General features: G+C 33.2%; 1 protein-coding gene across 3 annotated transcripts in view; it reads left to right on the forward strand.

Moving 5' to 3' along the window:
• The window catches only part of LOC128556160 (extracellular serine/threonine protein kinase four-jointed-like), a 36,614-nt gene extending 17,119 nt beyond the window's left edge, over window positions 1-19,495 (forward strand). For 2 of the 3 annotated variants that reach the window (XM_053540175.1, XM_053540174.1), the window contains exons 2-3: window positions 13,941-14,155; window positions 14,772-19,495. In XM_053540175.1, the coding sequence (XP_053396150.1) occupies window positions 14,969-16,582 (1,614 nt within the window). In that variant the 5' untranslated portion in view covers window positions 13,941-14,155; window positions 14,772-14,968 and the 3' untranslated portion in view covers window positions 16,583-19,495. Of the gene's footprint in view, window positions 1-237; window positions 397-13,940; window positions 14,156-14,771 lie in introns of those variants that run through there. The other variant, XM_053540173.1, reaches the window with a different exon arrangement.
• Window positions 19,496-22,963: the final 3,468 nt, after the last annotated feature.

A 22,963-nucleotide genomic window follows, 5' to 3' on the forward strand; every position in this document is an offset into this window, starting at 1 on the left:
ACCAATTAGATATCGGGATACCATTTTATTTCATACAATTTAATCCGAAATCCCCATTGTATTGAAGCTCAGATAACATTCAGCTATGCGGCATATTAAATGTTTTTGGTTCAGGTATCAGTTGGGTCCATTGTATGTCCTTGTGGGTAGATAATAGGCAGCTGCCAACCAATCAATGAGGCCGTCTCATTTTACACGGCGCTCATCCGACCGTGAGCCGACAAGAGGCAAAATAACAAGAGCAATATTTATTTGGCACATCTTTCAAAATATTTGGGCAATAGATTGATATAGGTTTTATAACGGTGTACAAACTTCCTTCTCTAAAGTGTGAATGTTATTGTTAAATTTCATGTGGAAATGAGATCATATTAAGCAGATAGATGTTATTTCTTGGTGAGTCTTTTTTCAATTATCTTAATCGACAAATAAGGCATATTCGTATCAAGTCGTTCGTTCAGCTGTTGTTAAACTATATCATAAAACTGATACTGAACAGAAACATTTCCATCAGTTGATAATGCACCGTCATGTCTAACTCTGCTGTGCATCATCTTGTTTTGGTATTGTATTTCATTGTCTATGGAGTTTCTTATTGTCGTTTTGATGTATTCTACATGAACATATGTTGTTCCGTTTCAATCTCAAACAGCAAATCAGACTAATGACTTCATCTATCCTTTCTGTTTGCCATCTTTTGTTTTCCAAGTGGATATTCAAGATTTACAAATACCTTTAAGAATATTGTTTTGTACTTTCATTTTGGACTTACATATTTGCTGGATTTAAATTACTTTCTTTTGTTATCTTCTATAACGTTTATACCATGTCTGAATACGTACACATCAAAAGATGACCTGTTAATCTAAAATTTATTTTGCAATTTCAATACTATGTTGATTTCTGTTGATCTATGTACTGATATCAAGCATTTTCCGTATTATTCCGCCTTCAGAGTAAATGTGTTTTCGGGTTTTGTTTTGTCATCCCAAAATGGTGAATTGGAAGCAAGCATCTTTACTCTTGTTTCTCTATTTTTTCTGTTGCCTGTCTTTCTTGTCTCTGTTACATTTCTGTTTATTTCCTTTCACAAGACGCATTTCCTCTATGCTGCTGCATTTCCTTATTGAGTAACATTGAAGCGTGTGGCTTTTACATTTGAAAGTAAAAGAATTTTGTCTCTAAACTCCTTGTTACATTTAATGATTATCTCATTCCTCTAATGTTTATGTATCAATAATTTTATGGTGGTGTCTTCGTTTTAACTTGGGACTGCTTTGATGGGACTCTGTTGGATCGCCACTGCTGTCTTTTCTGATATTTGATAATGATAATGTAAAAAGTCGCTGTCTATGAGATACTGTCCTCTTTTAACTTTCATGCTTTCAGAGGCACTCACTCTTTTAGTACCTGTTCTTTAATTGTCTGTGTGCATTGGTACATTTTAATCACTGTCTAAATTTATATTCCTTGGTCCGTTGCTCATGTTTTTATTTTGTCGTGTTATCTCTCAGAAAGATCTTTAATATGGTTGTCCCGATATTTTATGTATTTTAGCACACGGTTTATGGCCATCAGATTTCCCAGTTATCTTGCATTTCAAATTGTTCCTGTTTCCATTGTCCTGTCCCTGTCATTGGTGTATTGTTGTAACTGTTTCGTCTGAAGGTTTGACATGACAGTATCGGATATTGCTTCCCATCAAGTGTTTCTTTACGTGACTTTATCACTCCCATAGCCGTAATTTCATTTACATTCTCTTCCAGTTTCGACTGATTTTGAAGGAAAACATGATGAGTGCCTGAATCAACATCGTGTCCGATCCCTACACTGTTTTGTAGGAGTTCTAAAGATACCGGTCCAAAATATTAAGCAGTGGTTCTTTCTTGCTCAATTTTGAATTTCGTTGGTTAAGGTTTGCCCGCTGAGGCATTTCTTCAATGTAGGGATAATACACGTTTTTTTTGTGTATTAACGTATTAACCATTCCAGTTGATCTTGGAAACAGTAAACATGTTTTAAATATCCGTATCCAGGGCCCGGAAATAAACAACACTATCAAAAGCACATCCTGAAGGTTTTTAAGCGATTTTTTTATCTCTCATTATTACAAACATAAAATTACCAATAACTGTTCATATCATTTCACAATTTGGTGGACTCGATCACAATTTCAAGAATAATAACTTTACATTCGAGTTATATTGAGTACGGACACGCAGTTGGAGTACGGATGAGTACGAACGTAGTGTCAAGTTTCCAAGCTGTTTATATAAATTCTTCGAGAAATTAGATAAAAACATACTGACTGATACTAACCAAAATCATAAATATGATACCTAAAAACAAAGAATCGCACAGGTAAACACGCGATTCTTTAACATTCACGGTTGTCTACAAAATCTGAATTGACGCAGAGTTCTAAAAGGGGAGTAAACAAGGGAAGAAACGAGTACGAACAATGTTGGGGGCAGCGCATTTGGCGCTAGTTACTGATACAGTAAAACATTCTTTGATTTAGATTGCATCTTTAATGCTTCAAGAAGAGGTTTTTATGAAAGAAAAAAGACCCAGATACCAGATGTCAATCTTCGCAGAATTACATATACGTCCCTGGGAAAGCATTTCAAAAATAAAATTTGGGTATTAACAGCAAATGAATTGCCTTGTTTGCACACGATTTTTTTCCCGTTAATACATGGGCGGATCCAGTGAAAAAAAGTAGTTTTATGCAAGAATTCCCTATTAATAACCCCATGGACAAATTTCATCATTCGTTGTTGTTATTCTTATTTTTGTAAATGAGGTTTAGAATGGATTAAAACTGAAAATAAAAGTTTTATTTCATCTTATTTTTTTTATTGTTACCTGTAATTACTGTATCTGTTGTATGTTCATTTTGTTATCAATTAACGAGCCAGTTCAGCTTAACCTATATTGAGTAATTGGAAATTAGCGTATCTTCCATGTTTTGCTTATTGTATTCTGCATTTATTTTTAAACAGCTATATTCATTTTCAGTGTCAAAGATGTAAGTCGTCACTTCAGCGCAAAAAAGTGAATATCTATATTTACATAAAGAATCAATTACAAACTTTTTGCTCTGAATCGACGGAATCATTAACAGCTTTTAAGGAGCTTTTACGAAACGTTTTATTTTCAACTAGTCTAAATAAAAGGCGGAAAGTAGGTTTTACTCTTTTGGCAATGTCATGCTTAGATTCCTTTTCAACGAGCTGATTAAAGTAGCCGCTAGTAGAGTTACGTCTGAATAGGGAACAATATTTCATAAAATTTCAGTAAATTAAAAATGTCATTCTTGACCTTAGATACCCCCGTCAAAATGTCTGGGTGACCCCGCGGATTAGCAGTATTTATAGTTAAATCCTGAAGTAACGTTAGGCAGTGAACAAATAGTGTTGAGTGGGATATTCTTCTAACTTCATGTTCAAGTGTTTGGATTGGGGGGAAATATTTGCTTACAGTAGTCTGTTGGTTACGAGTTAGATATTTTTGTCGAATTTATGGTACAGAATTGTTCAAATATTGCTGATAGGTATTACATTTTCAAGTACTTTGATTGCCTTGTTCGAGAGTGGAAACGTCGTAATGTTTCGTCATTAGATAAGATAATGTTTGGGTAGGGGAAATTGTGTATTACAAAAAAACAAGGTTGTAAAACTGATCTTTTCCTGTTTATTACCGTATTAAGTGCTGCTGTAGTTTTTATAAATTTCATTTTATCAAAGCGGTACAGACAATATCCTAGACTTTATCTTTTGTACAAAAACTACGTACGTATTAGACTTTGTACAAAAAAATGTATTTATTAGTATGATATGGGCTTTAAATATAGTCCAAAGAAAGTGTATTTAGTCTATAGCGTTCTTGTTGTTGTAAATGTTATCGCTGGATTATTTTAGGGGGGAAAAACATTTCATCGAAGTACGCAGTAAAAGAAAAGAGTGACTGTCAGTGGACACAAAGACATTCAAATGATTGGAAAAGTCATAAAGTGTTATTTGATACAGGATAATGTTCTGGGTGTAATTGTTAAAGTGCATTTATTGTCTTGTCCGATGCATCTTTCTGTACTTTCATAATGGTTTGTGCTCCTGGCTTTGTCCTGTCATTATCAACTGTCAATAGCAGACCTCTTCATAATACTCCATGAACTCAAAACTACGTTTAAATCAGCTTCGGGCTTTTACTGCAGTTGGGTTGGAGTTGGAGATTAGTTAAACCAAATTTTGTGGCAAGGCTGATGATAAACTTATGAGTTAAAGAAACAAAAGTAATTTAATATCAAAACTGTAGTAACTTTACAAAAATGTACGTTTCATGTTTTTTTTTATTTTGACAATACTTACGGATTGTGTCCCGATATTCAATCTTTGACAATATGAAAGCGGTTCTCGTTCAGCCAGTTATGCCCGAGTTAGAAATAATAAAATGTGAATGTTATTTTGTCAATTTAGACACGCAAAAAAAATGTGTAAATGTGCATATTGATAATTCATATTGTAGAAACTGTGTTTGAAATTTGGATAAACACTTCGGCGGTTTTGGACAGTCTAAGGTTATAGACAACAAATGACATTGTAAAAATCCATCGGTATACAGCTTAACACTAATATCTCATGACACCATTATTATTAATATTATTGTTATTATTATTATCATTATTATTATTATTACAAATTTACCACTACGATTCAGTACAAAAAGTTAACTTTATATCGTTTTGAACTAGCAGTTTTCTAAACTTTTTCATTTACGCCATTTATGTTGGAGTCCAAACAAACCCTTTCTCATAATGCAAATTCGGAACAATATGGCGCTGTTTTAAAAAAAAAAAGCAGTACATCATTTAAATGTTCATTTTATGAATACTAATAACTTTATTCTTTTATGGCTATATCTAATTTATTTCTGCAGGGTTTTTGAATTATACTTTTTCCGAATTTTATATTGTTTATTTCGATAAACATTCTATGTGGTAAAGTGCCATTCTTGGTTATATATTTGAGCGTGTTTCCTTACATATCCCGTAGTCCATGAATTTATGTGTTTTCCTGCGATTGGGTGTCGTATTTAAGTGGGTTCTGGTGTCTTATTAACTAAGCTATGGCGATTTTGACAGATGCAATCCGAGATTTATTAATTTCATCTTTTTATTTCTAACTTAAATATTAAATTGCTAATCGTTTATGTCATTTTAAGCCGCATTTTATACTCTATGTGTTTTGCATAATGATAAAGGGCATTTAAATATATTCCATTTTTACATTAATAAATTCTTCTGTTTGAAATCTTTATTGAGTTTATGTCATACTACATTTAAAGTAAATTCCTAGTAGGAAAAAGGGGGCAAAAAGTTATTGTATATTCAAAATTATTGTCATGTTATATAATAATATAATAAATATTAGTTTTACACATAAGGAGTTTTAAATAAGAGGTCATATTTTATATGTTGTTTATTTATTTTTTTATTATTACATTCTTCTTTTGGCAGTGATTTAAGGACGTATGCTGCAGTTTTGGGTAAAAATATTCACAATTTGTCCATACTTTGTATATGAACACAGTGCCATGTAAAAAACAGAATTATGAAAAAAATTGAAGGTCACCGTGCTTCTTCAGGAATTATCTGCCCTTAAATATGCAAATTTGAAGAAAAATCCAATTTTAAGGGCAGATAACTCCTAAACAAGCACGATGATCTATGATTGTTTCTTTTTTTCTATTATGAAACTGTGTTCATATACAAAGTTCGAACAAATTCTATTATTGGGAAATTTTGCCCCGTCTCTTATACAAAAATATAAATATAAATGTATTTTGATAACTATTCAGTGTTTATATCTCATGCAGAAAAATTAATGTTATTTAAACATTGTTCTACGGCATATATTACTATTTTGTAATGAAAACAGATTGATCAATACCAATTTAAAATATGCAGTGGACTATTGTTTATTTAAAATCAAATAGAAGCAATGAGGTATAGATAAACCTGAATAAAGCATTTCACGTAAACACGTGCACATATCATAAACGTCCAAAAAAATAATGCTTAGTTTCCTTCTGTATCTAGCATTATCGTACACCGTAATTGAGCCGCGCCATGAGAAAACCAACATAGTGGCTTTGCGACCAGCATGGATCCAGACCAGCCTGCGCATCCGCGCAGTCTGGTCAGGATCCATGCTGTTCGCTAATGCTTCTCTAATTCCAATAGGCTTTGAAAGTGAACAGCATGGATCCTGACCAGACTGCGCGGATGCGCAGGCTGGTCTGAATCCATGCTGGTCGCAAAGCCATTATGTTGGTTTTCTCATGGCGCGGCTCATATGTCCGATGTGGTTCATATATAAACATGACAAACGTAGTACCGCTGGTATGCAAGAATGAATGTTAACTTTAACCTGCCTTCCTCTGAAATCAGAAGTTGTATATCTTATATTTATACAAGATTTATATAGCGCCCTTTCCATGAGGCGCTTTAGGTACATAGTTGTGGGCTTATAGTAAGTCTAGATTCAGAGCATTTAGAAACAACGTTGTGTTTTGTGGTGCTTTGACGATGCTCGATATATAGCAAGATGTTAAACCACCGTTGTTGGACCCTCAGATGTAATAAAAACAATGACTGTAATAGAGTGTATGCAAAAAGTAAAATTGTACTCTAAATGTAACAAAACTGAAAATACAAAAAGTGTACATACAATTAAAAAACTCTAAATGCAACAACTGTACATAACAAGTAGTTAAAATGTATTCATTTTTAAAATGAATCTAATACTCTAATTAAAAAGTCTTTTAAAAATATTAGACCATTATATACAATATACATTTTTTAATGTTGATTACATGTTACTATGAATGTTATAGATATTAACTTGTAATTAATTTGTCAATAAAGCTTACATCGCTTAAAAGCATTATAAAAGTCTCCATTTTTAATATTGTATTTTCTGTTGTCAGTAGATAGCATGGACATGTAAGAATAATTTGCTATCAATCGAGTAAAGTCTATCTAGTTTGAAAAAAAAATGAATGATTAGAGACTGTTAATTATTAGCATGTATAAACCAAAAGATATACACTTTTTTTAGATAGTTTGGACGTTAATTTCATTATATAGGACCCTATTACTTAGTCGTGCAGTAGGTTGTTGGATCGAATAATTAATTTGGTAAAATTAATATTTTTTCACATTCACATAAAATAGTACTATATAAAATTAACATGTACTCTTACAGACTGCATTCAAGTCTGTAACGCTATAGAATAGAACATAGAAACTTGAAGTCAGTCTAGTGTTCCATCAGAGTGGCTACTGACCAGATAATTTGTTCTTTTTTTAATCATTTCTCTTATGAGTATATTCTGGCTTCTGAAGACAGATTTGTGTCGGCAGAAATTACCGTAACCATTTTCTCGTAAGACAATGTAGGCGCAAGCAGTTTAAAGGTAAATTAGAAAATAAATCAGAAAAACACATTAAATTTTGATAAAGTTCTAATAAACTATTCGAAATAGTTTATAGAAATAATAATATAAAAAGAGGTGATATTTATGGTCATAAGCATAAGAAAACATTTAAATTACACAAGCAGATTTGACAGACGACCTTTAAGGACAACAGCGGTCAGTAACAGTTGCCGCCATATAAAAAGGACATTTGTTTCCTTGTACCCGGACAATCCTGTTTACATTTAGACCAGAAAAGTGTATTTACTATAGAATAATAGCAGATGTTGCCTCAATACTTTTTTTCTTGTCCACTGGTTTCTTAGATTTGACACCACATAAACACTAGATATATCACCCAACATTTACATACATTCTTATAGTTAACTTTATCGAATAAAACAAATGTTGAAGGAGTGTCTTTTGTAGGGCTCTAGAACAGCTTATCTCCCGCAGTCTATAACCAAAAGATAACAGGTAAGAGTAGATTTCTCGGAAGCACAGAGCACCACAAACATAGCCTTAGACTTTCAAAGTCTGTCGAGATCAAATAATCTGTAATAATGTTCATACTGACACTGATATTTTCTAAGAAAACTATTTTTTCTCTAGGCTCATCTCAACAGAGGCAAGAGATATTGTAATTTTTTCAGAGAGGATTGATTTTATGGCCAGTGCTTTACATGTTATGACTCTAACGACTGATGCCAGTCTAACATAGCCTCAGAGCCAGGCATTTGCAAAGCAGGCCCACAATACAAAAGATATTATAGACTGGTTGCTTCAAAAATCCAACAAGTACATTTTAATTTCATGCAAAATATAGAAAAAGTGGGGAGAAAGGGTTAGGCTGTAGAAGGGATGTGTGTGTGTGTGTGTGTGTGTGTGAGGGGGGGGGGGGTGAAGGGGAAAGTGCAACAAGGATGAATATTCAAAATTAATCACAGTTACCCTACAACGTAAACCACAACAGCGCAGACACTCACGTATAAAACACAAACTTACATAGAACTCACAAAATTCCCATACAACATGATGATTAATGCCAATATAAAACTTTACTATGTGTTCACTTTTATCCATTTATAAATGAAACCACAGGATTTAAAAAGACATTTTAAATAACAACCTAAAATCCCACCCGTGTCTGTTTATTCTTTTGTAATGTAATACTTATAAAATAATGAGAGAGAGAGGGGGACACTTGAATTTCATGTTTTAATTATTTTTTCTCATTTCTGCCAAATGATAGAAGCTAGATCGTATTTCTAAATTAGAATTTCATTTTTATGCAGGTTTTGAAAGATTTTGCCCTAGGCAAAGACACGATATCAAAATTTGATTTTTAAAAATATGGACTACTTTTTTTAAAGTAATTATGACCATTAAGTTTTTAGTTATTTTTCAAGTTAATTTCAAATATTTTATATCATTCAGATGCCGCAAAATACGTTTCAATAAAATCATGAAATAATATTTAAAAAAAACAATTATGTCGTGTTTTTTAAGTCAAATCTTAGGTAATTCTGCTCTTAAGTAGACTTCTTTTTTTTAATTTTAAATTGCAGTAAAAAATAAAGATTACATATTTACTATGTTTATGATTCAGTTATATGTAACTGTGATAGGTATACAATAAATAAAATGAAATTAAAGATACTTTACAACATGTATAATATACACAAATAAAACCGTGTGGTTCACAGATATGTCATAATTGGCAGAGGGGTTATAAACTTAATATAATCGGTTTATAACACCCAATATGTGACAGGCATTTCAATTTAAAGTTGTTTTTCGCAATTAGAACTAATTATAGCACCATTTGACTGACACATTTTCCAAAGACGAAAGACAGTTTTTTGTGCACCGATCCTTCTTGTGAAATCTTAACCACGGGAAACCTGGGCTATCTTACAGTCACATGGCGGCTGTTTCAAAGGACACAGAACGTAACAAGGGCAGATAAAGGTGAAAGTGTTGGTAAATAGACAAATCTAAAGGACTCGTGGTCAATTAAATCGCCATCCGGGTGTTCAAATTTCGACCTTGTTAATATTTGGATGTCATTCTAATTGCGTTAAATTCCGCGGGTTTATCCCGAGGTCGCAATTTAAACTCCCGCTGATTAGTCCGTTCATGTGAAGTCTCGCAGAAAATTTACATGATCACTTCCGGTTGAATGAAAATTGGAGTCTGTGATTATCCGAAAAGAAACCTTCAAGTAATTGGCTTCATTTGTCTGTTTCTTGCATAATCTCAAAATGTTGACACATTGCATGCCTTGGGGATCCGCACATCAAACCCCGAAATGATCAGTTTTTTTACAAAATTAAATATATTCAAAGTTGCAGATTGAAGCTTTTCTGCATAAAGACTTAAACATTGAATTTTTGTTTGCCTCTGTTTAAATTAAATCAGTGTTTCAAATTGCATGTACAAGGTAATGTAGACAGGTGGTTGGATGAGGAGAGAGAGAGAGAGAGAGAGAGAGAGAGAGGTGGATTTTATTTGATCAAAGTTAGCGGCGTTCTTATATTGCACTTATCTATCAAAATGTATGCTATGCAGGAAATACTCTTTGCTCATCACAGTCGAAAGGAAAGAAAATACGAAGGGCTTCCATAGTTCCATAAGATACATTATTAATATATTGTACATACTAAACAGTTCTACAGACAATGATTAATGTGAAATATATACAGAGAAGTCTAAATATGTAATACGCATCTTAGATGTTTTAAAAGCGTGCGGTTCTGGTCTCGTATTTATATTTATTTTCATACAGTAGTTTAGATTGGTATAAATGACAATGTTCTAACATTTATCATTATGTATCTGATGAAGTTTGCTAATACAAGGACATTTATTGGTAATTATTTCCTCATTGGGACGTTTCACATTGTTTCGCGGTATCCGCGGGGAAAATCTTGAGATTTTTTTATGGCGGCAGTGCCCTATGACAAGAAATTCTGCCTCTCATAACAAAGGAATTACTATTGCTGATGAGCCAATTTGGCTGCCTTGTAGCCAAGCATATGTCATGCTTCATCATTCAGATGTAAGATACACATCTATATAATGTGAAGCATGTTTGTTTATGCATTCTGTTTCGTTTATAGACGCGAAAGTGCTACATATTTACTCTCCTCGACAGTTCTTATCATGGGAAAATTAGATTGTTACCTTCTCTACCCATGATCATATAGCTGTAATTATGTATTATGGTATACAGTATTTTTAAAATTATAGCATACACGTTTAGAGAATAAACCATGCGTTATTGTAAAGCAATTATTTTGTATATAATATTAATGACAAAAACATAAACAAATTGAGTCATGATATACTTTTTATTACATGATAGCATATAATTATGTACATGTATGATATTAAAATTGCACCCACAGAATAATTTTACGGGAGTTGTAGCCCCGGTAAATGTTGGCGTATAACCCACTCGGATATTTTTAATTTATTGAAATACGATTCAGATCAGATCTGTCTTTGTATTATTTTTATTCTTACGTTTTCTATGTAAAACGGAGGCCAAGTGTGACAGCACTATTTTGTGGTTCTTATAAGATGTGCGGCGTGGCGTCAACGAAGCTTTATCTCGGAATATAAACTATATAGCAAACTTAGGACAAACAGTTACATGTTACTGCACGGTTTAATGGGAGGGGTGGCCTGGTGTATAATGTCTTCCACACACGTCCCAAGAGTTCATAGGTTCAGACCCAGATGAAATGGCGATCCTGTATCCATAAAATACAACATATCTTGCTAATGTAGACGGCGAAGTCGGAATATTATTAGAATTTAAAAGGCACTGACCTTCAGATATGGCTAAAAATAATCTGACCTTCAAATTGAAGTTTGGACATATTATGAACATTAGAATATGAGTTTTTGTTTCTAAAATATTTTTAAAATTCTAAATCGAGAAAAAAATGATGAGCGCGTCGGGAATCGAACCCCGGACCGCCGCGGCAATAAAGACATTTTCCCGTCGTTGTAACCGATAGCGCTTTAGTGGAATTAGTGAATTATGATTTCAAAATTTAGATATTTATAATCGAGACAGTTTAGCTGGAGTAAAGCGTTACAAACGCTTTTCAATTTCCATTGTATAAAGTAGTAAAAATAGCAGTCTCGTGTGTTTCCGTAACACATATATTTGTCAGTAATTAAGTTTTAAAGCCTTCTTAAGAAATATAACATTTATTTCCAGATATCTAAAAACATATTTTTGTTTGTTTGTCGAACGATCTCGAGGCCAGTCCCTTTAATGCAATTTCATTATAACACAGCCAAAATAAACCCGAATTAACATAGACTGAGAAAGGCGTTTTAAAAATTACTGGTTTCGGGCTAGAAAGATAGCGAAAGACATTGAAATTCAAATGTACACCAAATATTTTGTATAGTTAAGTATTACTACAAAAAAGTGAAGCACACAAGTATCTTATTATGTAATGAAATGAAATTCAATTTTATACCGTGACAAAATTACAATGTCATTATGATATAGTTTCATTAGAAAATGATTGAAACCTGTTGAAGTAGGATACTGTTACTAAAGATTTAACAGATAATATATATACCTGGTGCCTGTATCAAAGTTTGACTGTATCAATTTTAAAATATGATCGTTTAAGTTACATTAAATCGCCCCTGCATCACACTATTGCGTGATATTGACACACAAAACAAAACACGTTTAATAGTTGCCTCTTAGAACAGTATTAAATTTTGTAATGTAATATATGTAAAGTTAATTTGGCATTTTTGTTAGGAAAACAAAATTAGATTTTACAACAATTCGAATTTTATGTGAATTTTTAAACGTGTCGTTTTCGCATAATATATTTCAAATACATGGACATGATTTGAAAACAAAAAAATCTTTAGATATTACACACTTTGGTAATTAAGAATGGATCGGAATGGCTATTCAATTTCACCTGCTGACCTCCATTCGTGGACTTCTAATCCTTGTTTGGAGATAAGGCATTTCAGATTAAAACAGATTTCAACAGATTTAGATATTATGGAACATTGTTCCCGAACAATGGCGCCATAGGAAGGGCGTTTGATTGAACTCTGTGGGATGCCAAAATATTCGCGATATTCCTTCCAATTAATCGAACAAATCTGGGAGAATTATATCACAAAATTGGCCAGTTTTTTCTCATGTTTTGTACATGGTTTTGTCCGATTATACAAAGCGCTAGGTCAAGTGATAGTTCTTTATAGAGTGAAAAATAAATTGGGGGAAATTATTTATTTCTACTTCTAATTTACACACGAAAGACGGGAGCTTTTGGTATAATAAGAGCAATTACTGAATATATATAAATGAATTATTAACAACATATTGATGACAAAATTGCGTGATTCCGCTCCAGGAAAAGATACTTCTTCCTTTCGCACCTATCTAAAGTCTAGAAGACAATGGGACGGCACGTAATTTGGGCTTAATAATTTATGTCCGCTCTAAACTTTTACATAACAACAATATCGATATGTCTGTGGTAGCCAATTTGTCAATTACTTGGTAATATTTTGTTGTATGTAAAACGGTCATAAAATTATATTCGGGATTGGTAAAATAGGTTTTATTACCATAGAGCCTGTGAAGTTATGTATATTTAAAGTAATTTGGTAATGTAGCATATACATGCGTAAAGAAATTCAAACAGAATAACATAGTAAAAGTAATGCTTGAGTCATGCTCGAAAAACAACAGTAATGAATCAAGCAATTTCAAGTCATTGTTAATTCTGTTTTGTGAAGTTATTAACGGTGTTGCTAATTAGAAAGAAGTATGTTTTAGGTGTACGAGAGAGTTTTAAGCACGATGTCTTATTCCCATTCATGTACAGGAATATAAGTGAATGTAACGTTGGGTGTTAATAAAATCTAAATCTAGCGGTTTTTTAGATAAAAATAAATAAAAATAATATGCTGAAGGAATGTTTCAATATTTGTTTTCCTTTCTCGTCTTTCATCAGTGTAAGATATCATGGAAGATAAATTTTGATGCTTTTGCGCTTTATCTTGAATTAATGTTTAGGCTGTTACCTCATATTTGGTCAATATTTACATAAATCGTGGCTACATCATAGGTAAATGCACTTCAACTTTCAAAATAATTTGCGGATATCAAGCAAATCATTCATAAATACTCTGTCAATTTAACAACAGATAGAAATCAATAAAACTACCTGAAATCGAATGAATAAACATATTATAATTGCTCTCCGCCCACTTTTACCTGGGCGCATGCGCACTACTCCGCCTGACAAATGATTATTGCTTGCGTGTGGTGAACAGGCTACGGTAGCTTGGCAAATTTAACATCACCGTGATAAAGATACATCTAGGTAAACATACATATGGTTTCAGTTTTTAAGATAAACACTGGATTTAAACTTGAATTTTCTATGTTTTTACAGAGTGTCAGATTTAAACGGATACAGCGAAAGACTTGAATAGAGGACGGGAGGACACTTTTCTACCTGAGGACAAAGCTACATGTAAAATACTTTTCGGATTATGTATATTGCCGTTCGATCTTTATCTAGCGGCAAGATAGAGCGGGCAATTTGTCATACATTATAAATCATTGTGATCGATTGCTCAAATGTGGATACAAAACTAACATGAAAAGGTAGGGAATGTCATCACATATACATAAAACTCGCGGTTAATGTGCAGTTACTTTCATGCCTTAATAATAAACATCAGTAATGGTAAAAAATTGATCTTTACATATTTTTGTACATACCATTCCTTTTCTGATCAGACACACTAAAATTTCCTTTCCAATCTGTCAATTCGTTCTACTGCGTCGTAAACAAATATTTAATACGTTCGATATATGTTCAGTTTTTTGACACCCGTAATTAATTGCGAATTAGTAATGAAAAATTTTACGTGTAGACTTGAATTGACACTGATGGCACTCAACAGTTCAATACAGAGGTGTGATACATATATCTATACAGTGGTGTCTTGACTGGTTTTAAATCGATCAAGTAACAAGTTCAATCATCCAGTCAGATCACAACCAGTCTGCAATATCCATCAAACAGGAAACATTTTTTTTGTCATTTAGGAGAAAATACTAGTCGTGTTGCATGTTTATGTAACGCATCATTCGGTAGTAAGTATTCTTGCAGTTTATTATCATTTTGCATCTTAGCGTTAGATTGGCACGATTAATAGAGATTTCGTTTGTAAACATTGCATTTAAGAATAAATGTTTTTCATATTTCTCTCCTCAGATTATTAAACCAGCTGGATTGAAAATCAACATCTGCGTCTAATACAAGTAACAACGAACAGTGCGAGTACTGTTAGAGTGGAATATAAATCATTTTCTTCGTGTATCTGTGAGGCGATACTGCACGAATTTGTATTTCTGCCCATGTCTTTCATGCACGGGACTAGACGTGCTTGATTTATTTCTGATGCACGTGTAATGAAGACGTGCACGGCTTTCTTAATGGCTGGAATAGGATTTACCGTGGGGCTTCTGTGCGGCCTGCTTGTTCATCTCCCGGCGGAAACATTGCCGGCGAACAATTTTGAAGGCCATCACCTTTCTCGTGTGAGGAGGGTAGCCCAATTTGACTCTGGTTACGTGGGGAGTGAACAAGGAACTGCGAGTGATTATGTAAATTCCAATGTGGAGGTTAATTCTTTAGGAACAGCGAACAAACAAGGTTTTCGAGAGGATTTAGTGAACGGTGATTACATAGATTTTAATAGAGAAAATCTGGATCAAAACGGATATAAAGTGATTAAAAATGAAAAATCTTCGCATTTCAACGCATTAAATAAACCCCCGAATAGAAATTACGAATCCGTGGTTTATGTAAATCCAGATCAGCAGAAGCTTGTGCTAGATAATAATGTAAATAATGCAACTGATACTAATCTGTTTAAAGAACCATATGCTGCAGATCCGAAGTTACCTAACACTGTCAGAATAGATAGTAATGAAGCAGTTGATCGACCGAAAAACCACGCGGCCACAGGTGAAAAAGTAGCCAAGGGTCAAAATGACCGGTCCAGTGACAAAATTAAAATTGACAATTATCGGAAAGAATCAGTATCAAGTGGAAATGACGTAATAAATGGCGTCTATTGGAGTGATAGCGTTGAACAATCATGTCCAAAAGGGTTTTCAAAAGACGACCACGAAATTTGGAAAATTAAAGCCACAAGCGAAACATTTGTAAAAATGAATGAAGGATGTGGACGAATGCAGAACAGAATATTAACATTCCAGAATTCCGAAAAAGCTTGTGCTAGGTATAGACTAAACGTTGATCAAATCCAGGGGGAAATTTATTCCTATTATCTTAGCAAATTGCTAGGTATAAACAATGTAGCTCCATCCGTGCTCCAATTAGCGGACACTAATCAAGACCAGTGGAGAAGGGTTGGTCAGGAAGTCGCCACTGCAATGTGGTCAGAGGAGAGACCAGTAATTCTCTCAAAATGGATAGACGGTCTCTCACCTGCATACATTCCTACGGAGTTTAGAAATCTGTCCAATGTTCTCCGCCCAAAAGACGTATCGGAGCAATTTAAATTAAATGGTGATAAATTGTTTAGTGAAAAAGACGGTAGCTCGTTATGTGAGCTGATGCAATGGTCGGACTTGATAGTATTCGACTATCTGACCGCAAATTTAGACAGAGTCGTAAATAATTTGTTTAACTTACAGTGGAATTCACGAATGATGAGCAAGCCAGCTCATAACCTCGAGAAGGGAACCAGTGGCAATTTAGTGTTCTTAGACAATGAGTCGGGACTATTTCATGGTTACCGGCTTTTAGATAAATATAGCACGTATCATAAATCGTTGCTAAACTCATTGTGCATTTTTAAGAAACAGACTATAGATTCTTTAAGACATTTTGTCGAAACTGACAGCATTAGTGAATCCTTACAATCAATTTTTGAGGCTAACGAGCCTTTACATAGATATATTCCAAGAGTACCGGCAAAAAATATCAAAATCTTGAAATCTCGCATGGACGATATTTTACGACAGGTTCAAAAATGTGAATCTCAGGATAGATAGAATAGATACAGAGTAGAATAGTGTAGACTATGTAAATTATACTAAAAGTCTTTCTGGTCAAATATTGTATTGGAGTTGGTAGAAGTTGAGCAAGGGCCTAATACCATTTAGGTGGAATGGATAAGTTTGCAAACCTCCCTTTTAAAAGTGTGAGACTTTTGCCATAAATTTGAAGGCATCATACTAAAGTATAGTCAGAGGTAATTTTGATTTGAAATGCAATCAAGTTTAACTCTCGTCACTGAAAAAAAGAAAGTTCAATATACACCGAGAAAACATGTCCTATGCCCTTTTGCCTTAGAATTAAGGATGCCATAGCTGTTATTCGTCTAGGGGAAATGAATATTTCGAAAAATGGGTTTTTAATGAAATGTTTCATTTATAAGAAATTGTTCCATTAAAAAGATTTAAAAACTTACTGAGCCCAAGGCCAACTAGGTCAAATGTTTAAGTTGATAACTTGACATAGACAGGACTCTACAGAATAAAATAAAGATAGAAATAAAATTATTTTGGCCGGAATTCGATAGTATAAGCCACCGATTTCGGCCTAAGTTAAGATCCTCGTACATGTTAGGTGGAATGGGCACGATTGCAAACCTCCCTCTAAAAAATCTAGCGTATCTCAGTGTGACTATATTGCCTTACAGTTGAAGGCAACTAACTACGTTATTGTCAACGACAATTTTGCAATGAAATACTTTCAGGTAAAACGCTCACCATTGTACCCGTGAGAAAATGGGACACGCCTTAAATCATTTATTTTTATACTTTTCAAGATTTGCAACATGATATTCATGTGCAGTCGTTTCCTTTGAAAGGAAACAGTTAACTCTTTAAATAGAACAAAGATGTACAGAAAATGAGGAATGTTTTATCAAAAAAGTATCAATTTTTTCATTTGTAAAAAAAGTATAACATTTTTGTCTTGTTCCTGGAGATTAATCTCAGATATAAAGTTCAAGCAAATAGTGTAAGAACGAGTTATAAAATTTCGATGGGTTGTTGCATATGAAAAAAAAACCATTGTGTATGTGCTAGCAGAATATATAGAATTGGTGGGAACAGAAAAGCTGAGCGATATTAAAAGTTCCGAATTTGTTTTGAATATGTCGCTTAAAAATATTAACTTATGAAACTAAAAGTATGTGTCTTGCCATTTAGTTTTCATGACTGTAGTACATAAATGTGATATATATTTTTTATAAATTAACCCTTATATTTGTTAATTGTAGAACTCTTGATTCAGTATTAGTTCTAATATTTAATTGTTGCAGATTTTGTTACAGTGGCTAACCCAAATCTCAGATATTAAAGGAAAACCTTAAAGGATCTAAACCGTATGTCACATACCTTTTTAAACATAGGTTGATTTTTTTTCTGTATATCTTAAGAGAATACATGCGATATGGTTACCATTTCTGCTTAAATTGACGTTTGCTATTAACACGCCCACTGTTTTTATGCAGAGGGTTCGACCAACACGTGAATACTAAGGCTTAAGTTTTTTTTAAACTTTTTAAGATATTTCTGAGGAGAACACTTCCAAATACGTCATATGTCATCTTTTTCAGACTGTTTAATATAATGTGGCTCCTAAGGTACCTTCATGTGTGTTTAGCCGATTGAAATTTTGAAAAGCTTGAAAAGTTAAGATTGACAAATTTTATGAAGTGGCACTGTAAATGTATTCAAATGAAACTTGTATAATTGTGCTTTATATTAATTTCACCATTCCAAATTATAACTATTCACGTCTCTTCTATTGCTTACAGTTTATGCTTAAAAGTCGTTTAATATATGCAGGCGATCTGAAGATAAATTACATACCATTAAAGATCGCTATCCTACCAGTATTCCAGAAGAAAATCTATTATATGACGTCTTTTAACAGTATTTTTTTTTTACTAAAATCATTTATACTTACACGATTGTATATTGTAATATTCCCTTGTTTTCACGGACCATTTACTGCGGTAAATATTATGTTGGGGACAGCTTAATGATCCTTTTTTGTGGAAAATGGGCGGAGATGAATTTAATTGTTGTCTTAAATCTAAAGCAGTGACATTTTTAAAATCTGTATTTATAAATAAGATTTTTTTTTTATTTTAAGAAGAAGAGTACATGCAGCTTAAAAAGAGCAAATATATGATTTTTAATTTTGAGTTACTAGTATCATATCTTGTACAGATATTACGAAAATTGAAAAGAATCAGTTTTTTTTTCTAGATTTATTTTGTATTGGGATAAAAAAAAATGAATTCATGATATACAAATTGTTGATTTTCAGTTGATTTTCTATATTGTTACAACATCGGATGAATTTTCAGCACACATGTCTGTAAGGTATTTATATGTCCTTAGTGTAATTCAAATATACGATCTACGCATCGTTGCAGTTCACTATAATTATGTACATAGATCGATGTTACCTGTGATAAAAGGTCCATTCGGTATAAATCTATGAGTCGTCACGTCAAAAAGGACCATCTTATTTTTAAAGAAATTCTAGTGTTTCCACATTAATGATATAACATTTTTCTGTTCATAAAAGTTACATCCATCTGTTCCTAGGATTAATTGTGAAGGGAGTTAAAAGTACACATAAACCTTAACCAATATAAATCAGTACATTTACGAATTTTCACATCACTTATCAGCAAAATTCATTCTACAGGATGGACCTTTTAACGTGACGGCGCTCATTTATTACACGATCATTCCATGGCAACGTATTTTTATCTTCGTCAAACGAAATATGTTATATGAGAAAAGTCGAGTGTATATATGTGTCTTTGTTAAACTTCTGAATGTTATTGTACAGTATCACAGTGCTACATGGTACGTGTAAATGTTGTTAAATCATTCAATTTATATTTATATAAACGAGGATAAAATCCTCAAAATCTATGAAGTGTGTTGTTTCTATATCAGCGTCATTAAGAGAGAATGCCATGGCTTTTATCCCAACTAGCTCCAAATCATATTTTGTTTGTGATATTTTCATTTCATCCCTGTGGGAAGAATGATAATTCTACCAACATCTCTTGATTACACCGGCTTTTTTTTGTTTTCGTTAAATCACATTAAACTAAAGTTAGAGGTTTAGACATCCTAAATTCCTTGCATTTCTTACAAAAGTAGTGAAAATTTACACTTACTTTCATGAGAATACCAGGTTTAAACATGGTTCAAGTATATGTTTTTATTTTTGATTTATGACTGTCTTTTTAAGAGTGGATAAAAAGTAAAAAGGAAAAAAATTAAAGTATGTATAGGGCATATGCCATAAATTTCAAGCTTTATGTAAGAAAAAACTGATCTGTTTTTCAAAAGATACACCTTGAAAGCATGGGAAGCTCAAGTTTCAACAGGAATTGCAATTTCAATTTTTGAACACCTTGTACATTACTACTTTATGTAAGATAAAACTAACTCTTACGTTTCCACAGAATGAATTAAATATGAACATTTTACAATTTGCAGTGTGTTAAAGTAAACTTACCCTTTTTTGTTACAAAACAGAAACGAGGTTTTATGTTCTAAATGGGCCGCGGGTTGTCGAAATATGTTAAATAGGGCAAGTTATGTTTTACATTTCCAAACACACTCCTCTACAAAAAAAAAAAATCAGAAAAAAATACGTACAAATGAAGGAACAGCGGCATGCTTGGTGAAGAAAATGATGAAAATTCGCTTGTAGGGAGGTCTAAAGAAATCATATTTTACATCAAATATGATCACAGGTGATTGCTATGTTTCTATACATTAAACCATGTGAATATTTGTATCAAATGAACTTTAAAAACTCCTTTCAATACATGACTCACCTTAAAACGGTTATTTAAATTACCTATTCAGTTACATCAAATACTTGTTACGGTATGCCGAGGGAGATATTTTATGAATGCAATATCATTATGATAATTAATTCGGACTCGTGCATCTTTTCCTACAAGTGAATGTATTATTGTTAACTTTGTGTTTCGGAGCCAGGTGCATGTTTGTCGGTGCTCAAGTTTTAAAATGATTTACCAGCTCTGAATCTATTTCCCCGAGAATTTCTTACTTCAGTGTAAAATTTGTCCTACAAGTTCACTCAAAATCAAGATATCCCCAAATTTAACAGAACATATACGTTATTCAATTTGTACAGAGTACTCCATCTGTGTATTAACAAATCATGTTTCAGCTAGTACAGTAACACTGTTATATGTTTCAAATAACTATAAAGTATAAGAGACAATATACGCCTTGTCCGGAACAATAATTCTGATTTAACAGTGCTGGGGCAATACAGCTAACATCAAAATTCAGTTTTACCAGGACGACAAGACGTTATAAATCCAAATATTAGTGCTCAATGAACTATTGCCGATTTGAATTGAAATCTGTAACATTCTTTCATACCAGGAAGTTAGCAATATGGCATGCGGCAGGTCAGTGGTCGTACCTGAAGTAATATAACCTTAAGTTTCAAGCCATTTAATTCTTCTTCTGTTTTTATCCAAAGCGATATCCCGTGTTCGAAAGACCTAGATTCAGCCTCATGACCATTATCAAAATGATGAAAAAAAAAATCTCAGTGATGTTGTACATCTTGGCTTTCTTCGAATGCAACAACAACTGAAATGATTTCAAATTATTTCACTTGTTGTTGGAAGACCTTGAAGCTGTAAAATATTAATTGGAATTTATATCATTTTCATAAACGGCCAATACGCCGAAATGTTACATTTAAATGAAGGAATTCAATGCATGTATAGTTGCTAATAATGAATGTCAGATGAAAGTCCAACCAGGGGTTCCTGAAGGCTCTATCTTAGAACCTGTATCTGTCTTACGCCCTGTCCTAGAGTCGGTGTCTCTCTTACTTTTTATACATGACTTTCCACTTGTGATACAGATATATTTGCTGATGACAGAACGAAACTACATACACCGGCAGTCGGTACCTGTTTGCAAAATAATGCATATGAATTCAAACAGTAGTACAGATATAACAGTAAACGTAGTAAATCATCAGTCCTCAGTTTACGTGTTATACAAAAGGACAAATGGGCCGCATCATGAGAAAACCAACATAGTACGTTCGCGGCCAGCATGGATCCAGACCAGCCTGAAAAAATACTACCACATGTAGAAACTCGAAAACAGTTAGGAATATCTATTGATAATATTTAATTAAGTTGGACTAAACATATATATCAGATGTGCATCAATGTTTCCACGTGAGGTACTAGCACTCAAATAACTCTAAAATATGTTAAATGTAACAGAACTAAATGTATAGACAATCTTTTTAAAGTACACGGTTCCACATAAAATATAAGCTATACGTACAGTTTATAAATGATTTTAATGAAATCGAGACAGGTAAAAATGAACCGGTCAAAATGCATAGACCAAAAATAACATTATATGGAAGGTCATTCTCAGCTTGTAGCCCCAAGATATGGAAGCACTCCGTTATGAAACTAGAAAATTGTGACACTCCAAGTCAATTTTAACACATCTTAAACTATATCTTTTATCAATCTCTCCTTATGTTCTATGGGAAAAAACATTTAGCTACACTAGACCTTAATCAAACACATTTTTCATGTTATTTTATTTTTTACTTTGTCTCCTAATCCATACCAAGACGACGTTGCCTATTTCCAGTTGCGTGTTTCAACCTCCCGGACAGGTTATTTTTTGTTGTTAGTTGGATGTTTAGACCTTTAACCTCCTCCCCCACCTCAACACAAACAAAACTCAAACAAAAACAACAAACAAAAACAAACAGATTAAATGCTCAAAATACACCTCATTTACACTAAACTCCTGTCTACACCCCTGCACCATTCATAAGAATGTGATAGACTGTGACGTGTACTCGTACACCATGTATTTAGGAGCACAGTCACTTCAGTGTCTCCAAATACATGATGCATCCAAATTACAACAATCTGTCTTTTAAATGTTTTTGTTGCTCATTTTCAATGTTTTCCTGTTGTTTTTTCTTTGTTCTCATTTGATAGATAGTACTGTAGTTTACAGATTTGCACGCGCAGTTTAATTACCATTAATTAGTCCTCCGGTACTTTAGTCTGAATATTCACTATCTAGTGTTTTATTTCGTTATAGCTGGCAGGGAATGTAGATTCGATTTTTTACAGACGAAAGGTTAAGGGAAGTAACAAGATAAAGACAATTTCATGTGTTCGCGTCTCACCTTAACTTCAAACTTCTAACTTAAAACTGGTTTAGAGTCATACGAGTGCATCGAATTTTTATTCATAAACATATGCCATCACCCCATATGACAAACGAGTCTAGAAACAAGGTGTATATACGATCTTATGGCAGCGTCCTGGTGCCGGCAGAGAGATTTTT

Source organism: Mercenaria mercenaria, chromosome 4 (genome assembly GCF_021730395.1).
Source record: "Mercenaria mercenaria strain notata chromosome 4, MADL_Memer_1, whole genome shotgun sequence".
Classification (NCBI taxonomy): Eukaryota; Metazoa; Mollusca; class Bivalvia; order Venerida; family Veneridae; genus Mercenaria; species Mercenaria mercenaria.